The sequence below is a fragment of the Procambarus clarkii genome, chromosome 1 (assembly GCF_040958095.1).
Source record: "Procambarus clarkii isolate CNS0578487 chromosome 1, FALCON_Pclarkii_2.0, whole genome shotgun sequence".
In the NCBI taxonomy this organism is placed as follows: Eukaryota; Metazoa; Arthropoda; class Malacostraca; order Decapoda; family Cambaridae; genus Procambarus; species Procambarus clarkii.
In genome coordinates this window covers 46,431,138-46,451,875 of record NC_091150.1, presented here as the reverse complement: position 1 = coordinate 46,451,875, position 20,738 = coordinate 46,431,138, and the positions used below count along the sequence as shown (strand labels likewise).

The following is a 20,738-nucleotide window of genomic DNA, read 5'->3' as shown; positions in this document are numbered from 1 at the left end:
GACAGCAGAAACTCACCTGCCAAACATAGGCACGAATGTGTTACAACACAACGTAGCCGAGAATATTCTGGGAGCACCGCCAGGGAAAGAAGGCCAGAGTCGCACATGCAGGAGAAGAGTAGGGTAGAGGCAAAGTAGGCGCCTCACACCCATAACACAGGGAAAACCCTGGCGTCCTCCCTATAGCTGCAATCCAGAATGCCCCAGTAGCTACGGGGCACGGACTGGAGAATAGAGAAGAGCGAGAGGCAAAGCACCCAGAGAGAAAAGGACGCAAAACACCAGCACTTGAGCACTCCGCCCAGACCAAAACAAACTCCCACTGCGCATGCGCAGAACACAAAGACCGAATTGCATAACCCGTTCGGCGGGGAGGCAGCAACGAGGAGTATGGAAAGAAAACGAACAGTACTGAGACAGAGCACGGAAAGAAGAGAATTACAAAAGGACGAGACAAGCATGAAAACCGATAAGAAGCACAGAAGAGGACCAACAAGCCCGAGAAAAGACTGGAGTGAAGCCAGACTGGATGACAAGACGTTCCAATAATACGGGAAGAAGCGAAAACCTTCAAGAACACACAGAAGCAAGCACTAAGCACAAAGGCACAGAAGGCACAGTCACACCCGAGACCAAAAGTCATGCAGAACCCCGAGAAGAGGGGAACATGACGGAGAAGTCCCGTCCCAAGGAAGAAGGGTGAAGAAACGGAGAAGAGTACCCACCGCCTAGGACGGAACAACGGACCCAAGGGACAAGGAACTGAACAGGGGAGGGGCCGACCCCCAATAACTCGTACAGAGAGGGGGGAAGAAAAACCCCACCCCTCGTAACCGCAAGTCCCCGCCCAGAGGGTACAAAACCCAGCGGGGCCCAACACCCCCCAAGTCAGCCCCTCTCCAGCCCCGGGAACCCATACAGCAGGCCCCGGGGCCGAGCCCCCCCCCCAAAAGCCCCAGCCTCACAAGAAATAGCCAGGGCAGTTGGAAAAGTACTAAGGAAAGGAGCCCACTGGCAGACTCATACAACACAGCTGGAGGAACAGGCTCGAATGCTTCCGTCGCTACCCCGGAAGGGGTATCCCCCGAGACTGTCCGAGACTCATGACCATCTAAACACTGCCCCGACTCTGAAACAACCCTCAGACGTTTCGGAGCCAGAAGCATGGATGGGGGGGGGAACCAGAATGAACCACAGCAGGGGAAGGACGAATGGGGCATGGACTGAACTAAGGTCGAAGTAACCCCTACCCACAAGTCCAGGTCCCTATAGGCATAAAGGGGCAGCCACAGGGTATCCGGGTGAGAAACCAACCTAGCGCGTTCCAACCTATAGCGCACATGCAACACCTTCGCCGCCTGTACCCATAGAATATCATCATGAGACTGGGTAAACTGAGTCACTAGCAAGCAACAGAACTTGCAGGACTCCGGGTCGAAAGTGTCACCGACCCAACAGGCAGCATGATGGAGGCAAAAACCGTGAAGTCACCCTGAGTCAAGGGGTCCGAGCAACCCTCGAACTCGCACGATGTGAGGGGGGGGGGGGACTCCGGGTACACATCCAATGTATCCACATGCCCCCTAGAGGTTTCCCAGGGTCCTGAGCATTTAACGGAACTCACACCCAGGTAATCACAGGCAGGGACTACTAACCGACGCCCAAATCTACCAAACAACTTTCTAAGAACTGAACCCCCGGGATGTGTACACTTACGGGGACCTAGCAGGGGGAACCACCGGAAGAAGGAAGGGTACTCAGTATACAGGGGCAAGACCCAAGGCAGACCCCCACCACCACCAGGCAGACAAACAAAAAGAAAAAGAAAACACCGCAAGAGGACAACATACCCCAAGGAACAGAGCCAGCCGCTATGATCGGTGAAAATAAGCTGCGCATTACCCTGCGCCCCTACCAGTGTAAACTGCTCCCTACCCTAAGGTGAGCAAGGGAGACAGAACACCCTAGCACACAAAGGGCGGCTGAAAACCAAGCAGTAAACGGTCTAGCAGGGGCAGAACCCAAGGAACTTGCGGAAGGTGGCCCCAAGGGCAGTACTTACAGGGCACCTAGGGAAGGAAACCCTAAACGCATGCAGCCCAAGTTACTGGTGAATCACTCCCGGCTCACGCACCACCTAGAAGACAGTCACCACACACTAGGTACAGTGCTGAAACAACTACCGGAGCCAGAGCACACGACCTCAGCCTCTAGCATCAGCCTTAGAACTGAAGGGTGGATAGCCAACGTGAGGGGTCTGGGGCTGCCCATTCCCCATCCAGGGGAGGGGGGAGCTGCGCAGACAGCGGCGCGGCGATGTGTGACGTCATGCTTGTTTGATTGTTTCTTTTAGGGAAGTTCTATCTATTTGTTCGGGTAGTGGTAGCAATAATTTCACCAGAATAGGGGTTTGTTTTGGGATGCTTACCTATCTGGGTGCCTGACCCATTCGTCCTTTCCCTGCTGTGTATGGAGCTCTGTGGGCCTACCGGATAGGTAGGCCCACAGAACTCCATACACATGACTGATGCCAATGTCCGACATTAGCATATCAGCCTAGTAAGCTGCGGGGAGTCGAAGGGGCTCCCCCCAGAAATGCAAAGTAATGTCCAGATTTCACTATGGACCTTCCAAAATTTTCTCATAGACCACTAGCTGGCGATCGCTGCACTAATACACCTATTGCCATGGCAGAGTTTAAATCTTCTGAGCCATCCATTAGTGTAGTGAACTCTACAAGTGGTTCTGTGGGCAGTCACTGGGCAAACTAGTTCCATCTCTATCGCACATTTTTATTCAGACTGCCTGCCCCACCAGTTAATTAAATGCTTTTTATTCGAACAAACTCGAAACGGATAACAAGCATATTAGGATAGGTGGCATCCGGAAAACATGTCGGTGTCTGTATTGCCCAAAGCAACAACACTATAAGGGGGCAGATGAAACCAAATTCTGTAACGTACTTGAGGGTAGAATCATGTATTATTAATATTGCAAATGAATTGTGTAACATGATAAGAAGTGATTTACCTGCATAAGCGAGCCCAAGTAGGACCGTCTTTGTGCTTTCCATCTTCGTGCAGGATATGTATAGACTTGCCCTTGAAGAATTCCTGGCATTCGATGTTTGTCACTAACAAAGAGGTGGCAGTGTCGTTGTGCTACACCTGTCATAAATCAAATAAACAAAGATCATCATTATTTTGTGTCCCACATTTATGAGGTATGGAGTCATCAGTATGGAATCTGGAAAAGGAAAGACAGAAGTAAAGGAAAATGGATATAACTATTATAAAAAAAAGTTACCTTCGTGATTACCCATGTGTAAACCCATAAAATAAAGGTATCATAATGTACCCTAACGAAAAATACTTCCCTGTATGTTTTACTGAATCTATTTGACCAAGTCCATTGTGAGGGAATGTAGATTCCCTCAGCTAGTTTTCCTAGTTTTCTACATTAGGCTAGTCGCTCTAGGGACTCTAGTCAAGAAGTTTTCAACGGGCTCACCATAGCCCGTGCAATTTGGAACTTTGTTCCAGGTAGCGAATCTTTAACAACAACAACAACAAGTTTTCAAACTAACATACACTTGTGGGGTGTTGGATGAAAGCTCTTGCTATAGACTATCAATTAAGACTAGTCAGAAGTCTGTGATTGCTCTGTAGAGAGAATTACAGAAATTTTCCTGTTTCTGTGAAATAGGATGGGAGTTGAAAGTGAGTGGTCTGGGAGCATACTTGTCTAAAACCGTTAGAGGTGGTGGGACAGTGGGGTGAACGTTGCCCCCCCCCCCACCATGTGAGACAGGCAGACAATGTCTTTAGGCCTCCCCCTCCTTGTGACGTCACGGGACGCCTGAGGGTGAGGGAGGCCTGTGATTGGTTTAGGCATCTCTACTCCTAGCTTGGTTTTGGCGCGAACAGCTGTGATTTGTAGCGGCCTTTTGGGTTGTGCCGGCTTTGTGCTGATTGGTCAAGACAAGGTAGGGGGGAAGATGTGGGCATTTTGAGTTTCCCTAGCCGCCAAATCTTCAGTTTGAGCTGGGCGGCAAGCTGAGGAAGAAGTGATTGGGTGGGGGTGGCAGCCTGCCACCCCCCCCGTTAATCGTTGTGTCATCCTTTGTTACTCATCGTGGATGGCACGCCTGCCATCCTGGGTTGTGTCAAGGCCCAATTTGCATGAAATTGGGGCCGATGAGGTACGAAAGGAACAGTAAAAGCCTCAGAGACAGTGGGCACCCATGAGGCAGCTGGCAGAGCCTCATGGTGTAACAGGTGGTTCGAATATCCTGTCTAGTGTTGATGGACAATGGACAATTGGTGGTATATGGGCAGTGTAATTTTGGTGATATTACAGGCCCCTGTTGGACTTTTTTATTCCACCTGGCGGTGTCCGTGTGGTGACGCCGCCGGCCATTGTCACCCGAGTGTACGAGCGAGCATGCTGGTTTGATGGGAGTGTAGGTGATCTCCCATCCACGTGTGTATGCCGGTGGGCGCCAGCCAGCCAGTCGGGGGCCACCCCAGGCCACCCGCGCCGCCCACCTTGGCCAGCCGCCTGGGGGGGCCACCCTGGCCAAACCCCCACCCCACCCCGCACGCCAGCTCAGCCCGGGTGGGGTGCTGTGACCTCATGCGCTACCCGTAGCCCCCCCTTAGGGCCACGAGGTGGCCACATGTTTTGGCCACCTTCCCTGGACATTCTAGGGCCACACCTCGCACGAGGAGCGAGCTAGGTGTTTACAGCCAGAGGTAGTGACCAGGGAAAGGATTGTTGAGGATTTGAAGAAACGTGAGTACAATAATCATTGTGTAACAGTGTCTGAGGTAAAAAGCTGTATTGTCTCATAGCCCTGCCAGGCTAGGGAAGCAGCTGAGAGACAGCTGTTAGTGGCACGTCCAGGTGACTGGTTGGGAGTACCTGGAGATGGATGTTGTACATGGTACCACACAAGTAGTTATATACAGTATGTATTTATATAAGTGTGTAGACTGACTCGGGTATGTAATCGGTCAGTGTAGAGATCAACCATATAAATGATCCAGTTGTCGATTCTATATAATCGGTCAGACTGGATTAATGCCATAGAGTACCGCATGAAAATTATTATCATTCCAGAGGTAGGCAGGCCAGTGTTGCAGGGATGTCAGTGGATACCCTGAAGTCTGTGTAGTTAGGGATACATTTATCTGGTGATATAATTTTCATTGATTATGTGAATGCCATTTCTATGTGTTCATTTGCATGTTTTATGTACTGTGTTGTATGGTGAGTCAGTAGATGAGATTGCTGATTGATTGCCTAATGATGTCATTAGCATGTGGGGTATGCTGACGGCATCATTATGCTGTGGGTTTGTGCAGTGTTGTTATCAGGTATACAATATTACTGCCCTAGGAACTGTGTTGAGGCTTCGAGGGGCCTCTTTGATTATTCAGGGGAATTCACAGTACTTAATGAGAGCAAGCAATTGATTTGTTAATTGCCTAATTAAGAGAATTAGTGCCAGCTGTCCGCGTAGCGACGGTGCTTTATATTAACGTAAATTGTCTTGCTGAAGTAGTCCCTTGCAACGGTTGCAAGATAAGGGGGGGGGGGCAGTAATATTGGTATACTCTTGTTGTTGCACAACCGTGTGTCATTACTGTGTGGGCACAGAAATTAACGAGTTGCAGTAGCCGCAACCGTATGTGGGCAGTGCATTTATGTTGCATGCCATTGTAGTGTGACCTATGTAACACTGGGGTTACTTTGTTCTTTAAGTTGTGTTGAGGACTTAAGGATTCAGTGAGTTAATTAAAGGGTAATTAACTGGATAAGGGGTGCACACTTATTGTTGAGTGAGTGAGAGCTGTTATAGGAGAACAGTGTTGAGCTTGAGTGAGATACGTCTCGGGAGCAATTAATTGTCTGTGACAACTAATTGACCACTCTAGCTAATAATGTAATTAGCCTTCTCATCATGAATTCACATAGTGGGAGAGGATCTGTCAGTGTCAGTATTTGTGTTAACGTAATTTGCTCGGGACTAATTACCTTTCTGGGGTATAGCAATTAGTGGAGTAATTAACGTCTGGAGTCTTGAGGACTCAGATGACTCTGTAAAGTGAGGTCATGGAGCTAGCATAAATCGTTATATTAATCATATCCTGTCTGAGGACAGTGGATTAACTGCACTCATGTTAATTAGGGTAATTAACTCCTCTCCCGTGAATTCACAGTGTTTGATGAGACCTGCTTAGGCAGTGCGGAGTGAGACGTATTTATGGATGATTAATTATCGGTCCTGGTGACAGTTAATTAATTGCTCGGAGTTAATTAGGGTAATTAACACTCAGTAAAGTAAATTTTGACACAGACTGTTGAGAAGCTACCAAGTTAGGGTAGGCTTAGTTATCGTAACTCAATGGGGATGTAATTAGTGGTCCGTTTGACCTTAATTAAGAATTACTCACTGAATACTTGCAAGGAGTCAAGTGTGATGTAATATAAGAGAGTTTTGAGTTATTGTTAACAAGATGACATGTCTTAAGAGAGACAAGTGTTAATGATTAACGTAGAGTACCATCATGTTGTTGTCTATGAGAGGCAATTATGATTAACGTAGTACTTTGTTGCTGACTGCTGTGATCAGTCAATTAACGTAATTAATCACACAATCAGTTTGGTAATTGATTAAGGCAATTTCTTTTGTTTATCGTCTGGTGACGAGAGTAGAGTAACTTAGGGATTACTGGAGCTGTGTCCTAGACTCCCACCTTGCCTGACTTTGTTTACTGTTTACAGTGCAGTTTCTTGTAGGGAATTGCAAAGTGTGTTCACACTAGGTTGTGACAGGGGGAGTCACTGTTGGACTACCCGCCTAGTTACGGGGGTCACTCCTGTTTGGAAGGAGGACCCTTAAGCTTGTGATTATAGTATTCTGTCACCGTGAAGCCGTGACAATACTGATTGCATGCTTGTGTCTTTAGTGGGCATCATTGTTCAGTTAGTTCACTTGTCAACCCGAAGTGTCAGCAGGATGGAGCCTGCTGTCATTTCTCGAGGGGCTGTTGAATAGCTGTGTTGCAATTGCCACTGGATGGACAATAACGTAACCACTCGCTGTGGTGTAACTTAGTCTGTGATATTTTTTTGATTTGCAATATTGCGTCATCAGTGGGCACACCTGTGTTCAGGTTAGTTCAGTATGCAGCCGCACAGCAAGGGTTGCTATTTAGCTGTTTGTTATTGTGCCACTGGATGGACATTAACGTAACGTAAACTCGATAATGTAGTAGTTTAGTCTCTTGTTATTAATAAATTGTTATGTTATAGAAAACGGTCTTTGATGTCAACCCTTCAACCATTCTCTTCCACCCATGTTCTGCTTTATACGATTGAATGTTGATATGATCTTGATATGACAGGCTGTTCTTGGGAATTCGAATTCCAATTCATAGCGCCACATCAAATATAAATATTTGATTGTGAGAGCCCGTCGGTTACCCTTTATTAGTTTTAACGTCCTGTTTAACTAGGAGGAACCAGCGGCCTATTGTGGACAGGTTTTCGCCCCTAGTGGTGGAGGCCTGGCGGTTTGCTCCCGCTTTTCCTTTTTCTATTGGACTCATGCTTAACTACCGTGAGCAGCCTTTAAACTTGTAGTCCACCTCCTAAGGGAGGTAGGCGTAGAAAAAAAACTCGCATCCATATTTGAAGTGATTGAAAAATCCTAAGCTAAATAAGAATTCCTGCAGGATAAGTTAAATTTGTCACTCAACTTTCAGGGAAAGTGGCATTTAATCTTTCATTCATGTTATAACAACCAATAATATTATTAACATACCTGTTTGTCCATCAATATAAGGCTGTCGATATATCCTGTCTTTACGGATTCTTACATTATATCTTGCAGAATTTTGCATAAGTTCCTTGTATCCAGTGTCATTGACAAAACTGAAAGACAAGTTATCAAATTAGACAGTCCTCAAAGCTGAAAGTTTATTAAAGTAGATATATTACTTTAAAAATAAGAATTAAGTTAAAATAAAAAATAAGATTATTGATAAGTATGTGACAGACATTTATGTCCGTAGAAATGGTATAGATTATAATGTAACTTTTAGAACAACTTTCACTACTTTACTGTGCAAGTTGCAGCTGTGTACTGGTAAAATAGTCATATTTTGCCAAAAATGATAAATGCAATTCTGCTGCTCTTAAAAAAACCATTAATGTAATGAAATGCCCTATACTTGTCAGGGGGCCCCAAGTAGCTTCCCCCTAGCTGGTAGGAAAGTTTCATTGAAGGATATGAAGTATAGTTAGCATCAATAGGGTGATAAGGGAGTGGAGAAATGTCACAAGTATTTTATTTTTATTTTTTCACCAGTGGTATGCCCCAGGGTCAAAATTGTGGTCTACCAGTATACTATTCATAATACTGTAGATGAACAAATCAACAAGGGCCGTGACGAGGATTCGAACCTGCGTCCAAGAGCTTCCCAGACACTGCCTTAATCGACTGAGCTACGACACGGTAAGAGAGGTGAAACCGAAGTTCTACTGAACTTACTGGATCCTGCAGTCTCTCTGAAACACAACCCAGGGTTTTACACAACTCCCCCATGCACTCAAGCTATGTCAATAGGCCGTTCTCCCTCTTCGCCCTTACTTCATTACACACTAGAAATGACAAAAATGTGATGCATCAAATGAACAAATCCACAAGGGTCATGACGAGGATTCGAACCTGCGTCCAAGAGCATCCCAGACGCTGCCTTAATCAACTCAGCTATGACATGGTAAGAGAGTTGAAACCGAAGTTCTATTGAACTTACTGGATCCTTGCAGTCTCACTGAGACACAAACCAGACACAGAAAGACCATTGCATTGCAAGACTGAGCTGAGTAACAAATCAAGGTCTAGGTTAATAAATGCAATGTCCTAAAGTTGGGATATGAAAGTGGTACCATCTACCAGATGAAGGATGCAAATTCTGGCAATGCGAGTTGTGAAAGGATTGGGGGTATTGAATGACAGTGACGCGAGACCTACCTAGACTTTACCGTGCGGTTACCTTGTGGTGATTCTAGGGGTCAAGGTCCCTACGGCCCGGTCTCTGACTAGGCTTCCTGATTGATAGACTGTTCAACCACGCTGTTGGATGCAGCTGCTCGCAACCTGATGTATGAATCACAGCCTGGTTGATCAGGTATCCTTTGGAGGTGTTCATCGAGTTCTCTCTTGAACACTGAGGGAGTGTAGTGGAAGTATGTGTAGTATATGTAAGTGGAAACGTGAACAGTCTCGGGCCTCTGATGTTGATAAGCATTCTCTCTCAGAATACCTATTGCACCTCTGCTATTCAATGGGGATATCCTGCACCGGCTTTCATGCTTACTGGTCTCATGTGATGTTATTTGTGTGCAGATATTAGAATCCCTCTAATATCTTCCATGTGTAAATTATGTATCTCTCCAGCCTGCACTCTAGAGAATACAGATTTAGGTTTTTGAGTCAGTCCCAGTAATTTAGATGGTTTATTGAGTGGATTCTAACAGTGAAGAACCTCTGCATTCTCTGCAGGTCAGAAATATCTCCAGCTTTTAAAGGGGCGGTTACTAAGCAACAGTATTCCGCTTTAGAGAGCACTAGCGTCTGGAAAAGTATCATTTTTTACGGCATCTCTTGTTTGAAACATTCTTGTTACCTGTCATTTTCTTGCAGTTGTGATGGCTACTTCATTGTGTTCTTTAATGGTAAGGTCTTCCAACATGAGTACACCCAAATTCTTTACATTGCTTTACATTCTATGGTATAATTTGACTGTGTTTTGTATTTGGTTCCTGTTTTTATATTCTATTTTTTTTCTATAGCACAGGAACTAGAACTTATCTTCATTAAATACCATTTTATTTTATGTAACCCATTGAAAAACCTGATTTACCTCAAATTGGAGGTTTGCTGTGTGCTCTGTGATGTCTACTCTCATAAAAATCCTAGTGTTATCTGCAAAGGTACTATAGGTATGGTACTAAAGGTACGGTACTATAGTTTGTGTCCTTGTCTATATCTGATATGAGAATAAGAAAGAGTACTGGAGCCAGACGGTACCCTAGGAGACTGAGCTCTTCACAGTTGATGGTCCGAATTTTACTTTGTTGACTATTACACATTGGGTTCTGTTAGTTAGGAAATTGTAGATCCATCTTTCTATTTTTCTGGCGATTCCTTTTGAATGCATTTTGTGCACAATAACACCATGGTCACATTTGTTGAAAGGTTTTGCAAAATCTGTGTATATAATGTCAGCGTTATGTCTGTCTTCCATGGCATCTAAGGCCGTGTCATAGTGGTCCTGTAATTGTGATAGGCAGGAGCGCCCTATTCTGAACCCATGTTGTCCAGGGTTATAGTGATACATGTACTGTGTTTCTATGTGTTTTGTGATCTTACTTCTTATCACTCTTTCAAAGATTTTTATGATGTGTGATGTTATGTGCTATCTGCCTATAGTTTTTTACCTCACCTCTGCTTTATTCCCCCTCCTTTATGGAGTTGAGCTATTTTTGCTGTTTTTAGTATGTCAGGGATAACACCAGTATCTAAGCTCCATCTCAAAAAAAAAAAAATGTTTAGGGCCTGCGATAGTGGTTTTGTACAGTTCTTAATGCATATGGAGTTTCAGGAATCAGGGCCTGGTGCAGAGTGCATAGGCATACTGACTATTATTTGCTGATTTAGTGCAAAGTAGAACTGATTTTAGAACTAGACTGTTACTTTGTTGCTGGCAAGTGTTAATGGTACTGAACATCTGCGGCATCTTTCAAGTGTTAGATTTAGACTGATTATGATTCACTGAAGAGGGTTTATATTGCAAGCGTCCCTTCACCTTGGCCAAACTGACCAGCATCTAGCAGTTTGGGAAGAGGTACGAATTGTACTTAGGCATGCACTTGGGAATTGTAATTAGTGGACCACGAATTAGTGTAGGACTTCTAGGAATGTGGAACACTTAGAGATAGGTTATGTAGAATTAATAGACCAATCTCATTACCTGCACTTAAACTAATAATAATATGGAACAAGCACAGTATATCACTTATTAATAATATAGTTGCTACAGGCTTAGCCCAAATAATACAAGCACACTGTGGTGACTCCTATTTGTGTGGGTTAGGTACTATTTGGAAATATTTAAACAAAATTAAGGGAACTTGCTTCAACAGTAGGATAACACTTCTTACATAGGGGAAAATTAGGATTAAGGACTTGTCCGAAATGCTATGCGTGCTAGTGGCTGTATATGAAGGTTATCTTAAGATGATTTCAAGGCTTAAGGCTTAGCGTCCACGTTGCCCAGTCCTCGACCAGGCCTCCTTTTTTTGTTACACACCCCCCGGGAAGCAGCCTGTAGCAACTGTCTAACTCCCAGGTACCTATTTACTGCTAAGTAACATGGGCATCAGGGTGAAAGAAACACTTTCCCCATTTGTATCTGCCTCCACCAGGGATCGAACCCAGAACCTCAGGACTACGAATCCGAAGCACCATCCACCCAGCTGTCAGGCGCCTTACATAGGAGCCTGACATGTAAGAACTTTTGTATATATAAATAAAATAAAATACATATTGAACATAGCCTCCTGCATTACTATCATCGTACTTTAAACCTGGTTGTCTGAAATATTCTTACATGGTAATCCTAACATTGTTAGGGCAAATGGGGGGACCTTTTACAAGCCGCAGGCTTCCTGTCCTCGTCGAGGCCACCGATATTAGTGGCCCCTCAGCTAAATTCAGGTAAATTGTACAAGCTTATTCTTACATAGACATAAATACAAATGCATATACGTAAATTCAATCACACTTGTTCAGAAGTGACACTCAAAATTTCAGTCCATGAGTGATTACAGTAATTATTGTATAGGGAGTTGGTATAATTATTGTATAGGGAGTTTGCATACAGTAATTACTGTATAGGTAGTTTGTATAAATTAATTATTGTATAGGGAGTTGGTATAAAGTAATGGTAATGGGAAGTTGTAAATGCCAGCAGGTCTCCAGCGATGCCTTGAGTACAATATACAGTACTCAAGATTTCCATATATATATACTCACTTAATTATCTTGTCTAGCGAGGAGTTCTCGACTGTAGCGACGGCCATCATGACTGTGGTGTTGGTGTGACTAGTGAGTATATGGAAGAGAGAGAGAGAGAGAGGGAGGAGGTGCGAGAGGTAGCCACATTGAGGAGCCCAGCTTGTGTTTACTGCCGCTCGCTGACGCTCCGTCACACCGTTCATATCCACAAAAATCATCCCTCCATCACTCATGCTACATATAACACATCCACAACACAATATTGCAACACAAAAAATATAAGGTTAAATATTTGTAAGATAGATAATACTATTGTTTCCAAAATGAATAAATATTGTATATTAAATTTCCTTGGTATTTTGGAGACTCTGCAATGATATATAAATTTGTTTTAATCTTAACACAGACGCATATTATAACTATGGCATAATAGATATTTTCTAAAATAAGGGAGAGTATTAGAAAAAATATTAAGGACATGCAAGTGTGAATTGGGTGTGTATGCGCATGCGCAGGTGTTTTGCACACAGTTTGAATTGGAGAAGGTGAAGGGACGCAGGGCGGCCTTCGCTCCTACCTTCTGCTGCTACTATCCTGCCTTATAATCTCACTTTCTCTTGTAAGTACTTCTCGCTATACGTCATGCTCATAAATTTTATGTTCACTAGTTCATTCTTATGAGTTTCTGGACGTGATTGACTCGGAAGTGAAAATTGGTAAAGCCTATGATGTTGCCTCCTGGCGCAGTATGTTATTGTAGTGTTGTTGTTGGAGAGTGTCCTGGTAAAAGTACTCTTCAAGCCACAGTCAAGCTTTGTTGTAAACCCTTTATGCAAACTGCACTTACTATCAACAAGAAAGGGAAGAAGCTTTGTGACCTTATCATCCATCCATCTTACTGGCCAGACCCATTGGTGTTTAACCCAATGACGCCTATATCCACTGCATCCCATGATTGCCTGTTGAACGTTGTCCAACATATACGCGGAGTTACACTTAAAGGGTTAAGCTTTGATTCTTTAGTGTTATGAGCCGTGGCGTACCTGTGCCTAGCTCACACTTGTAACTGCAGGTTTTATTTTTATATCAAAATTCTCGTAAAGCCACCAACAGGCATAGGTTGTATAGTCTCAACTTCACTTCTTAGTGCATTCCATTTGTTGACTTGTTCACAATTAAAAACTTTTCTAATGTATCCACGGTTTATTCTGGTATTCTAATGTATCCACGGTTTATTCTGGTGCTTAGTTTTTCATTTTTAAATTCTTAAATTGTCAAGAATTGGAAACCAATTACACTTACTGAAGTCGCCATAGGCCACCTACAGTAGTAACTTTTGCCAGGATGCAAGCCACAAGAGTTGTGTACTGCTAGGTACAGTACGTGTCGAGTGCTAGGTGACCGGGCATTACTAGGGATGAAACACGCCCATAACACTGACCAGGAGAATTGAATCCGAGACCTTTTGATTGTGAAGAAACTGCACTGACAATGCTATAGAAAGAGGAACAGGAAGTGTCAAAGTCGAGCACCAGGCATTGACAAGTGCCAGATGCAGTCTTGCAGTGCCTTTACCCAGTCAAATGTTAAATATTCACTTGTTTTAATTTTTTTTTATATTTTCCATACAAATTAATAATTCTATAATGAAAAATTATTTGTTGTAATTTTATTTTTTGTGCATAGGGAATTCTATGACCATTTCTTCATGGTCCAAGGGTTAAACTGGCTTGGAGATGTACAACTTATAATTACATTTGGGAGGTCATTCCACAATTTGGGACCCCTTGATTTGAACCCTTGTGGTGTTTCCTTTGGTAATGTGTTCTTGTTCTCTAGACTTTCTTATGCCTCTACCAATGGGGCCAGATTTTGGTCCTTGTCTTCAGTCTGCACTTGATTCTCTAAACCATACATGACAGCACTGATCTCTTAAAATACTGTACTGAGTGAGCAAGTTGCAGGATATTAATTCAGACTACTACTATGAAAGGTCAAATGTAACACAGACAGGGCCAATGCCTTTAAGCTCAACTTGGCACAATGTAGGACAGAAAACAGAAAATACTTTTTCACCCATAGGGTTAACCCATGGAGTTAACCCTACCATTCAAAGCCATAAATGCCAAGACATTACTGCAGTTTAAAATCCAGCAGGGAAAATGGGAGGACCTTTAACAAGTTGCCACATGAAAAAAAAAGTTTTTCTTTTCACGTGGGATTCAGGGAAACAATAACTAGGGGTGTCAGAAGAAAAATACCAATATAATTTGTATTTAAAAAATGTAATAAATATTTTGGGTAACAATGGTGCCACATGCTCCAAAATTCAAATTAATGATTTGTTATGTACAGTACTATATATATTGACAAAGTTTACTATGTAGTACTGTAGATTAACATAATAATGTAACAGTAACTGCCTCATGGTGATATTAGTATCAAATACAATACTTTATACACAAATGGCTTAATTTGCTGTAATTTACTAAATTATATTTAATTTGCTCTAAACTTTCTTGGTACAGTAGTTGTGAAAGTGACCTGGTGAGATGGATGTTGCTGAAGAATCAAAGTGTTGGGAGTTAAGTAAGGAGAATATTCAGCCTTTGAGACAAGGAAGGAAAGAGACGGTTCTATCTGTAGCCCTTGATGAAAGTGCTTCACAGGCGCTAAATATTACTAGACAGTAAGTATTGTAGACTTTGCAGATTTGTTATTTGTTTATTGGCACATTATTTTGGTGCTTTTGTTATTAGACTTGGTTGACCTATTCCTGATGCATTATGGTTCCCCATTTTAGGGTTTCCAGTTACACAAGCACCACATTATATCCTAAGCAATACCATGCCCCCTCCCCTCTCTTCAGCAACACAAACATAAACATAATTGTAAATGCCTACAGCCCACCAGCAAGTAACGCATGAACAAAGGAGGAACTAGATGACAAATGAGTGCCTCATAATAGTCATGAGAGAGATTATTGTAAGAGCAAACAAGGATAAATCCTGATTGTTGGTGCTGGGGAAGGCAATAGACTGGGAGGCCTATGAGGTAAAAACGAAGGACATTTGGACAGGCAGATTTGTAAACCTCATTTTGAAGACATTCATGCATCAACACGTCAAGCAGGCCACAAGAATGAGGGAAGGGGATGTTCTGTCAGTACTGGGTCTAATATTCACCAGGAAAGAGGAGGAGGTATTTGACATCCAGTACCTTCCTCCCTTGGGAAAGAGTGATCATGTCCTGTTGGACATTAAATATGTTTTGCAATATAATCTAGAAGATAATTGGGATATTGAAACAGTTGATAAACTTGATTTCAAGAGCGAACACTATGGTGAACTTAGAAAATTATTTAATGAGTTAAATTAGATGAGTTAAATGCTAGGTATATGAGATGTATGCCATATTGTGAAGTATAGATGAAGGCACACAAATTCATAACAAAACAAGGATGCAGAACCAGAAAATAGGATTCGTTCAACAAATTGTGAGAGGGGCAGAGAGGAAAAGGCCTTATCTACAAACATACCAGCACTACACAAGCAAGAAACAAATACACAACAGTGAGGAGGGAGGCAGAAAGGAGCTTTAAGAAATGTATAGTGGACAAATGTAAAACAGATCTGGGTCTTTTCTATAAATTCATTAAAAGCATCATCCATAATTCATTATGGACCTAAAAAATGCTATTGACTGAGTCCCACACAAAAATGTTTTGTTTTGGAAACTGGAACATGCTAGAGGGGTGACGGAAGACTTTTGACAGGGATGAAAAATTATCTAACTGGCAGACTAGACAGATGATGGTAGTAATCAGAGACAATGTATGTGACTGGAGAAATGTTACTAGTGGAGTATCACAAAGTTCAGTTCTTGCACCAATAATGTTCATCATCTACATAAATGATCTACCAGAAGGAGTACAATTAAATGAACATGTTTGCAGAAGATAGGAGATGGAGACAATTGTCATAAACTTCAAACTGATACTGTATATAAAATAAGTGCTTGGAGCAACATGTGGCAAATGTAATTCAATGTGAATAAATGCCATGTTATCGAATGTGGGATTGGAGACAATAGACAACTTACAAATTATTTGGAAAGGCATTAAAGAACGAGATCTTGAGGTGGTTTTTGGATAGTAAACTGTCACCAGAGGAACACAAAGAACATTGTGAGAGGAGCATGTGTCACTTTCCAACTTCAGACATGCTTTTAATTACATGGCTGTTGATATACTAAAGAAACGGTTCATGACTTTTGTGAGGCCAAACTTGGAAGATTCAGCAGTTGTATGGTGCCCATTTCTCAAGAAGTGCACAAACTGGAAAAGATGCAAAGGCATGCTACAAAATGGCTTCTGGAACTGAAAATCAAGAGTTACGAGAAGATGCTAGAGGTTTTAAATACACCAAAACTAGAAGATAAAAAGAGGTGATATGATCGCCACTTACAAAATACTGTACATAAAGGAATTTACCAAATTGACAAAATAATTCCTGAAACCAGACTTTAAGAACAAGAGGACACAGTTTAAGCTAAGGAAACAAAGGTGCTAAAAAAACAATAGAAAGTTTTCTTTTGCAAACAGCGTGGTAGATAGTTGGAACAAGTGTAGGCCAAAACCGTCGGAGGCCAAGATGGTGGAGGCCAAAACCGTCAGTAGTTTCAAAGCGTTATACGGCAAAAAGGTACTGTACTGGGAAGACAGGACACCATGAGCGTAGCTGTCATTCTTTAACTACACTTGGGTAATTACATTTAAGATATATATGCTAAAGCATATACAGTATCATTTAGCACACATAATTACTTATGCAGGCGATGAGTCACAATGTGGCTGAAGAATGTTGACCTTCTAGTGTGGGGTCTGGTCAACATGCATGCATGCTCACTATAAACCCCTCGACACTCCTCTCACTCAAACCTCCACAAATTCAGTCATAGTTAAGAGTCAGCAAAGTATGTGGCACACTTTATAGGTTTCACTTGATAAAGGTTAACTTGTTAAAGATTTCTGGGGTCTCAGGATCAACCCCCCCCCCCTTAGCCCCTCCCCTTCAACCACCACTAGGAACACACCTCCCTCCCTTGCCCCCCCTTGCCATCCCTTCCTTCGACCGCCACCTTACCCACTCTCCCTTCTCCCCTTTACTCCCTCTTTAATCCCCAACACCCACACTCCTTCCCTCACTCCCCTGCTCTCTTTTCATTTTTGTTCCCCTCCCCCTTATCTCTCCCCCTCCCCCCTCCTCCCTTCCTTTCCTAAGCTAAATTACTTACTGGTATCATACAACTCATCCTCTAATTGAATATCTCTGACTTAGAGCTAATAGTGATAGTGTTCAAAATATAATTGCTGCACAATGTTTTGTACTACTGTATTGTTATTTTAAAAGCATAAGAAAAGCTGGTGCAACCTAACCATATTGTTGCTCTCGTATTGGCATCCTGAGTGATATTTAGTACCCATTGAATATCCTGCAACAGACTGCTGTAGCCTTCCTGGCTTGGTGCCATCTTATGATACTTACTAAACCACATTATGTATATTCTATCCATAGTAGCTAAATATGATATAATTTCTATAGGCTAGGATAATATTTTAATATGTACAGTCTGAACTATACTTTTTTTTTTTAATATTCATTTTATTGTTAAAATGTCAGACATAAGGAATGGAAAATGACTATTTTCTGAATACAGTATAATTATCTAGTTTGTGATGTTTTTAATTAAAATATTATTTTTCAGTGCATTTGAAGAGGAGCTCCGCACATATTCAGGGGATGATCCCCTGGATGTATGGTATCGCTATTGTCTCTGGACTGAGCAGAACTATCCTAAGGGTGGGAAGGAAGGTAATATAATTAAAATAGTTCACATGTGCTTGAAAGACATTCACGCCAGCGATGAAAAACGAGAAAAATACAAAAATGATCCACGTATGTTGGATATCTGGATTAAATGTGTGAGTTCCTGCTTAGTACCTTAGTTTTTTTTTTAAGCATAATGTATATTAACATGTCTAATTTACATTAAGAAGTCAATCTATAAAATGGCACTGCTATTCACTCAACTTTGTATAAAATTTTATTTGGGAATGCAGTAAAACAGGCCCCTTGTATTCTCCTAATTGCAAGACACACATTGATGAGAAACTTGTAAGGCCAGAGAAGCCTCTGGGAGGCATTTGTGAGATGCAGCTGCTTTATTTATTTATTTATTTATATATATAATGTGTGTGTGTGTAAATCACAAAAATTAACATGTAATGAAAAATTTGAGTGTCGGACCAATGTTCTGACACTCAATGTTCTCCAATGTTCTGCTGCCTGTGTCTTTGTGAGTAAATGGTACACGGTTTGTTCCAATTATCTCCCCCCAAATGTCCCGCTTTCTCTTCCCAATCTCAAACACCTACTGGACTCCTTGCCGGAGCCTGTGCTGCTGCTGGGTGATTTCAGTTGTCAACATACCCTCTGGGGTGATGTTCTGACAAACACCCGGGTCTCCTCGAACCGTTCGTTCTCTCTTCTTCCCTGTCTCTTCTGAATTCTGGGAGCCCACTCATCTGGACTCTCGGACTCGCACCTCTCCCTGTCTTGATCTTTGTCTCTTTATTTGGATTTCACATGGTGGGTTCTTGATGACTTCCATGGCAGTGACTATTTCCCATCCTTGTTACCTTTTTCTCTTTTCACCCTCCCCTATCCTTCTCTAGATGGCGGTTTGCCACTCTGACTGGCGCCTATTTACCCTCTGCGCTACTCTCTCCGACCTCTCCATTCTGCCTCTCCCTCGTGCCCTCCATCCTTTTCCGTGACATCGTCTTCGACGCTGCCCTCCGCTCTATTCCTCGCTATACCTCTTGGGGAACGCAGAAGTGCGTTCCTTGGTGGAATGTAGACTGTCCTCGGCTGTCCACTGTAAGCATGCAGCCTGGAAGACACAACTCCGCTGGCAGACGGCTGAGTCTTTTGTTTTGTTTTGGAAAGCGAGTGTGGTGGCCCGTAGGACCATCCATATAGCTAAACGTGAGTGTTGGAAGTCTTATGTTTCCACCATTACGTCCGAAACTCCTCTGCCACAGATCTGGAAGCGTATCCGCAAGATCGCGGGTAAGCTCGTTCCCGATGTCTCGCTGGTTCTTCACCTCCGTGGTACTCTTGTAAGGAATCCGTTGCAGGTCGCGACTGAACTGGGCGTTGCTTGACGTGTTGATACATGAATGTCTCAAAAATGAGGTTTACAAATCTGCCGTTCAAAGTGTCCTCTGCTCTTGCTCCATTCTTTTGAACGTTCTTGCTCCGTTCCATTGCTTGAGAGCAATAGGCCTCCCAGTCTATTGCTTCAAGTTGAAGTTCCCTAGTACTAACAATCGTGATTTATATCTCTGCTTTTACTATAATTTCTCTCATGACCATTATGAGGCCCTCTCATTTGTCATCTAGTGCCTCCTTGCTGGTGGGCTATAGGCATTTACAATTATCATTTTATCATCCTGTTTGATAAACCAGGTGTGTTTTGCAGTCGGAGATTCATGAAAATGAGGTGCACCAAACTGAGGTTGCATTGTAATGTAAAAATTGGAGAAATGGGTGATGAATATTTTTGAGTTTGCTTATTCTCCTATGTATGCCCGACTGAGTTACATGTATGTTTAACGAGTGTTCCGGTGAACTAATTGGTACCTTTGTGGTTTTTAGCATTCTTGTGCAGTTATCGTGTTGATCATCTAATTCATTGCTGTTATCAAATAATGATTTGTTAAGGTGTCAATTTGTGTACCAGTGATGCCCATATGGTTCCAATAACTCACTACTGTCTCCCAGCAGTCATTGCTGCCTGATGGTCTCCCATCAACGTACAACTATAACTGCACTTACCTGGCTATGATATAGATTTTCACTATTTTGTGTTTTTGTAGCTATATTCTCTGAAATACAGTGCTATAATTCAATGTTGAGAGATTGACCCCTATAGAAGTGTGTTTTTGAGCTTCCACTCACATAATCAATATTACTGGTGTCTCATTGGACTGGATCATGTTTAGGCTTAAGGCAGTAACATTTTGTACCAGACCAAGAATTTTGTTTTAATGTGCCTGTCTGGTCAGTCAGGTATTATGGATACACTGGAGGAAAGCTCTCCAGTCCATAGTAATTACAGGAAGGTCATTTGATCTGTTAATGGTGTAAATTACTGTATACACTGTAACTGTAAAGAGCTAGGTAATTCGGATTTCAAAAACCCAAATCTCTGGGTAATCCAGGTGAATTCACGTTCAAGTTTTTTACCTTTTAACTCAAATTGGTATTAATAATCTCAAGTAAATTCGAGTTTAATTTTTTAAAATTTCCTTTTAAAAAGTCAACCAACTCAAATGGGGGAGGGGCATATGATTCAGATTACCGAGCATTGGCAGTAATGTATAATGATTCTGGTCAATGATACCATCAGTTATCTTGCCTTACAGAACATACAGTAGTAGTTTGATAAGAAAATAAGTTTTCATATTTACTCAGCCATATTTGTGACAAGTGTAATTTTGCAGGCAAATGTAAGTGCATCACCAATTGAATGCTACCAGACTTTAGAAGCTAAAGGGCTATTCACTTCACTTGCTGAATTT

General features: G+C 42.4%; 2 protein-coding genes across 2 annotated transcripts in view; one reads left to right on the top strand and one right to left on the bottom strand.

Moving 5' to 3' along the window:
- Positions 1 to 12,282, bottom strand: part of LOC123774126 (zinc finger protein ubi-d4) — a 133,115-nt gene extending 120,833 nt beyond the window's left edge. Inside the window, exons 1-3 of the mRNA XM_045768359.2 lie at positions 12,110 to 12,282; positions 7,832 to 7,941; positions 3,031 to 3,167 (exon numbers count right to left, since the gene is read on the bottom strand). Coding sequence (XP_045624315.2) covers positions 3,031 to 3,167; positions 7,832 to 7,941; positions 12,110 to 12,159 — 297 coding nt within the window. The 5' untranslated portion in view covers positions 12,160 to 12,282. The remainder of the gene's footprint in view (positions 1 to 3,030; positions 3,168 to 7,831; positions 7,942 to 12,109) is intronic.
- Positions 12,283 to 12,601: 319 nt separating this feature from the next.
- LOC123774339 (Bub1-related kinase) overlaps positions 12,602 to 20,738 on the top strand; it is a 139,097-nt gene continuing 130,960 nt past the window's right edge. The window contains 4 exon segments of the mRNA XM_069322183.1: positions 12,602 to 12,710; positions 14,620 to 14,780; positions 17,858 to 18,074; positions 20,661 to 20,738. The exon segment at positions 20,661 to 20,738 is cut by the window's right edge and continues 119 nt beyond it. Coding sequence (XP_069178284.1) covers positions 14,644 to 14,780; positions 17,858 to 18,074; positions 20,661 to 20,738 — 432 coding nt within the window. The 5' untranslated portion in view covers positions 12,602 to 12,710; positions 14,620 to 14,643.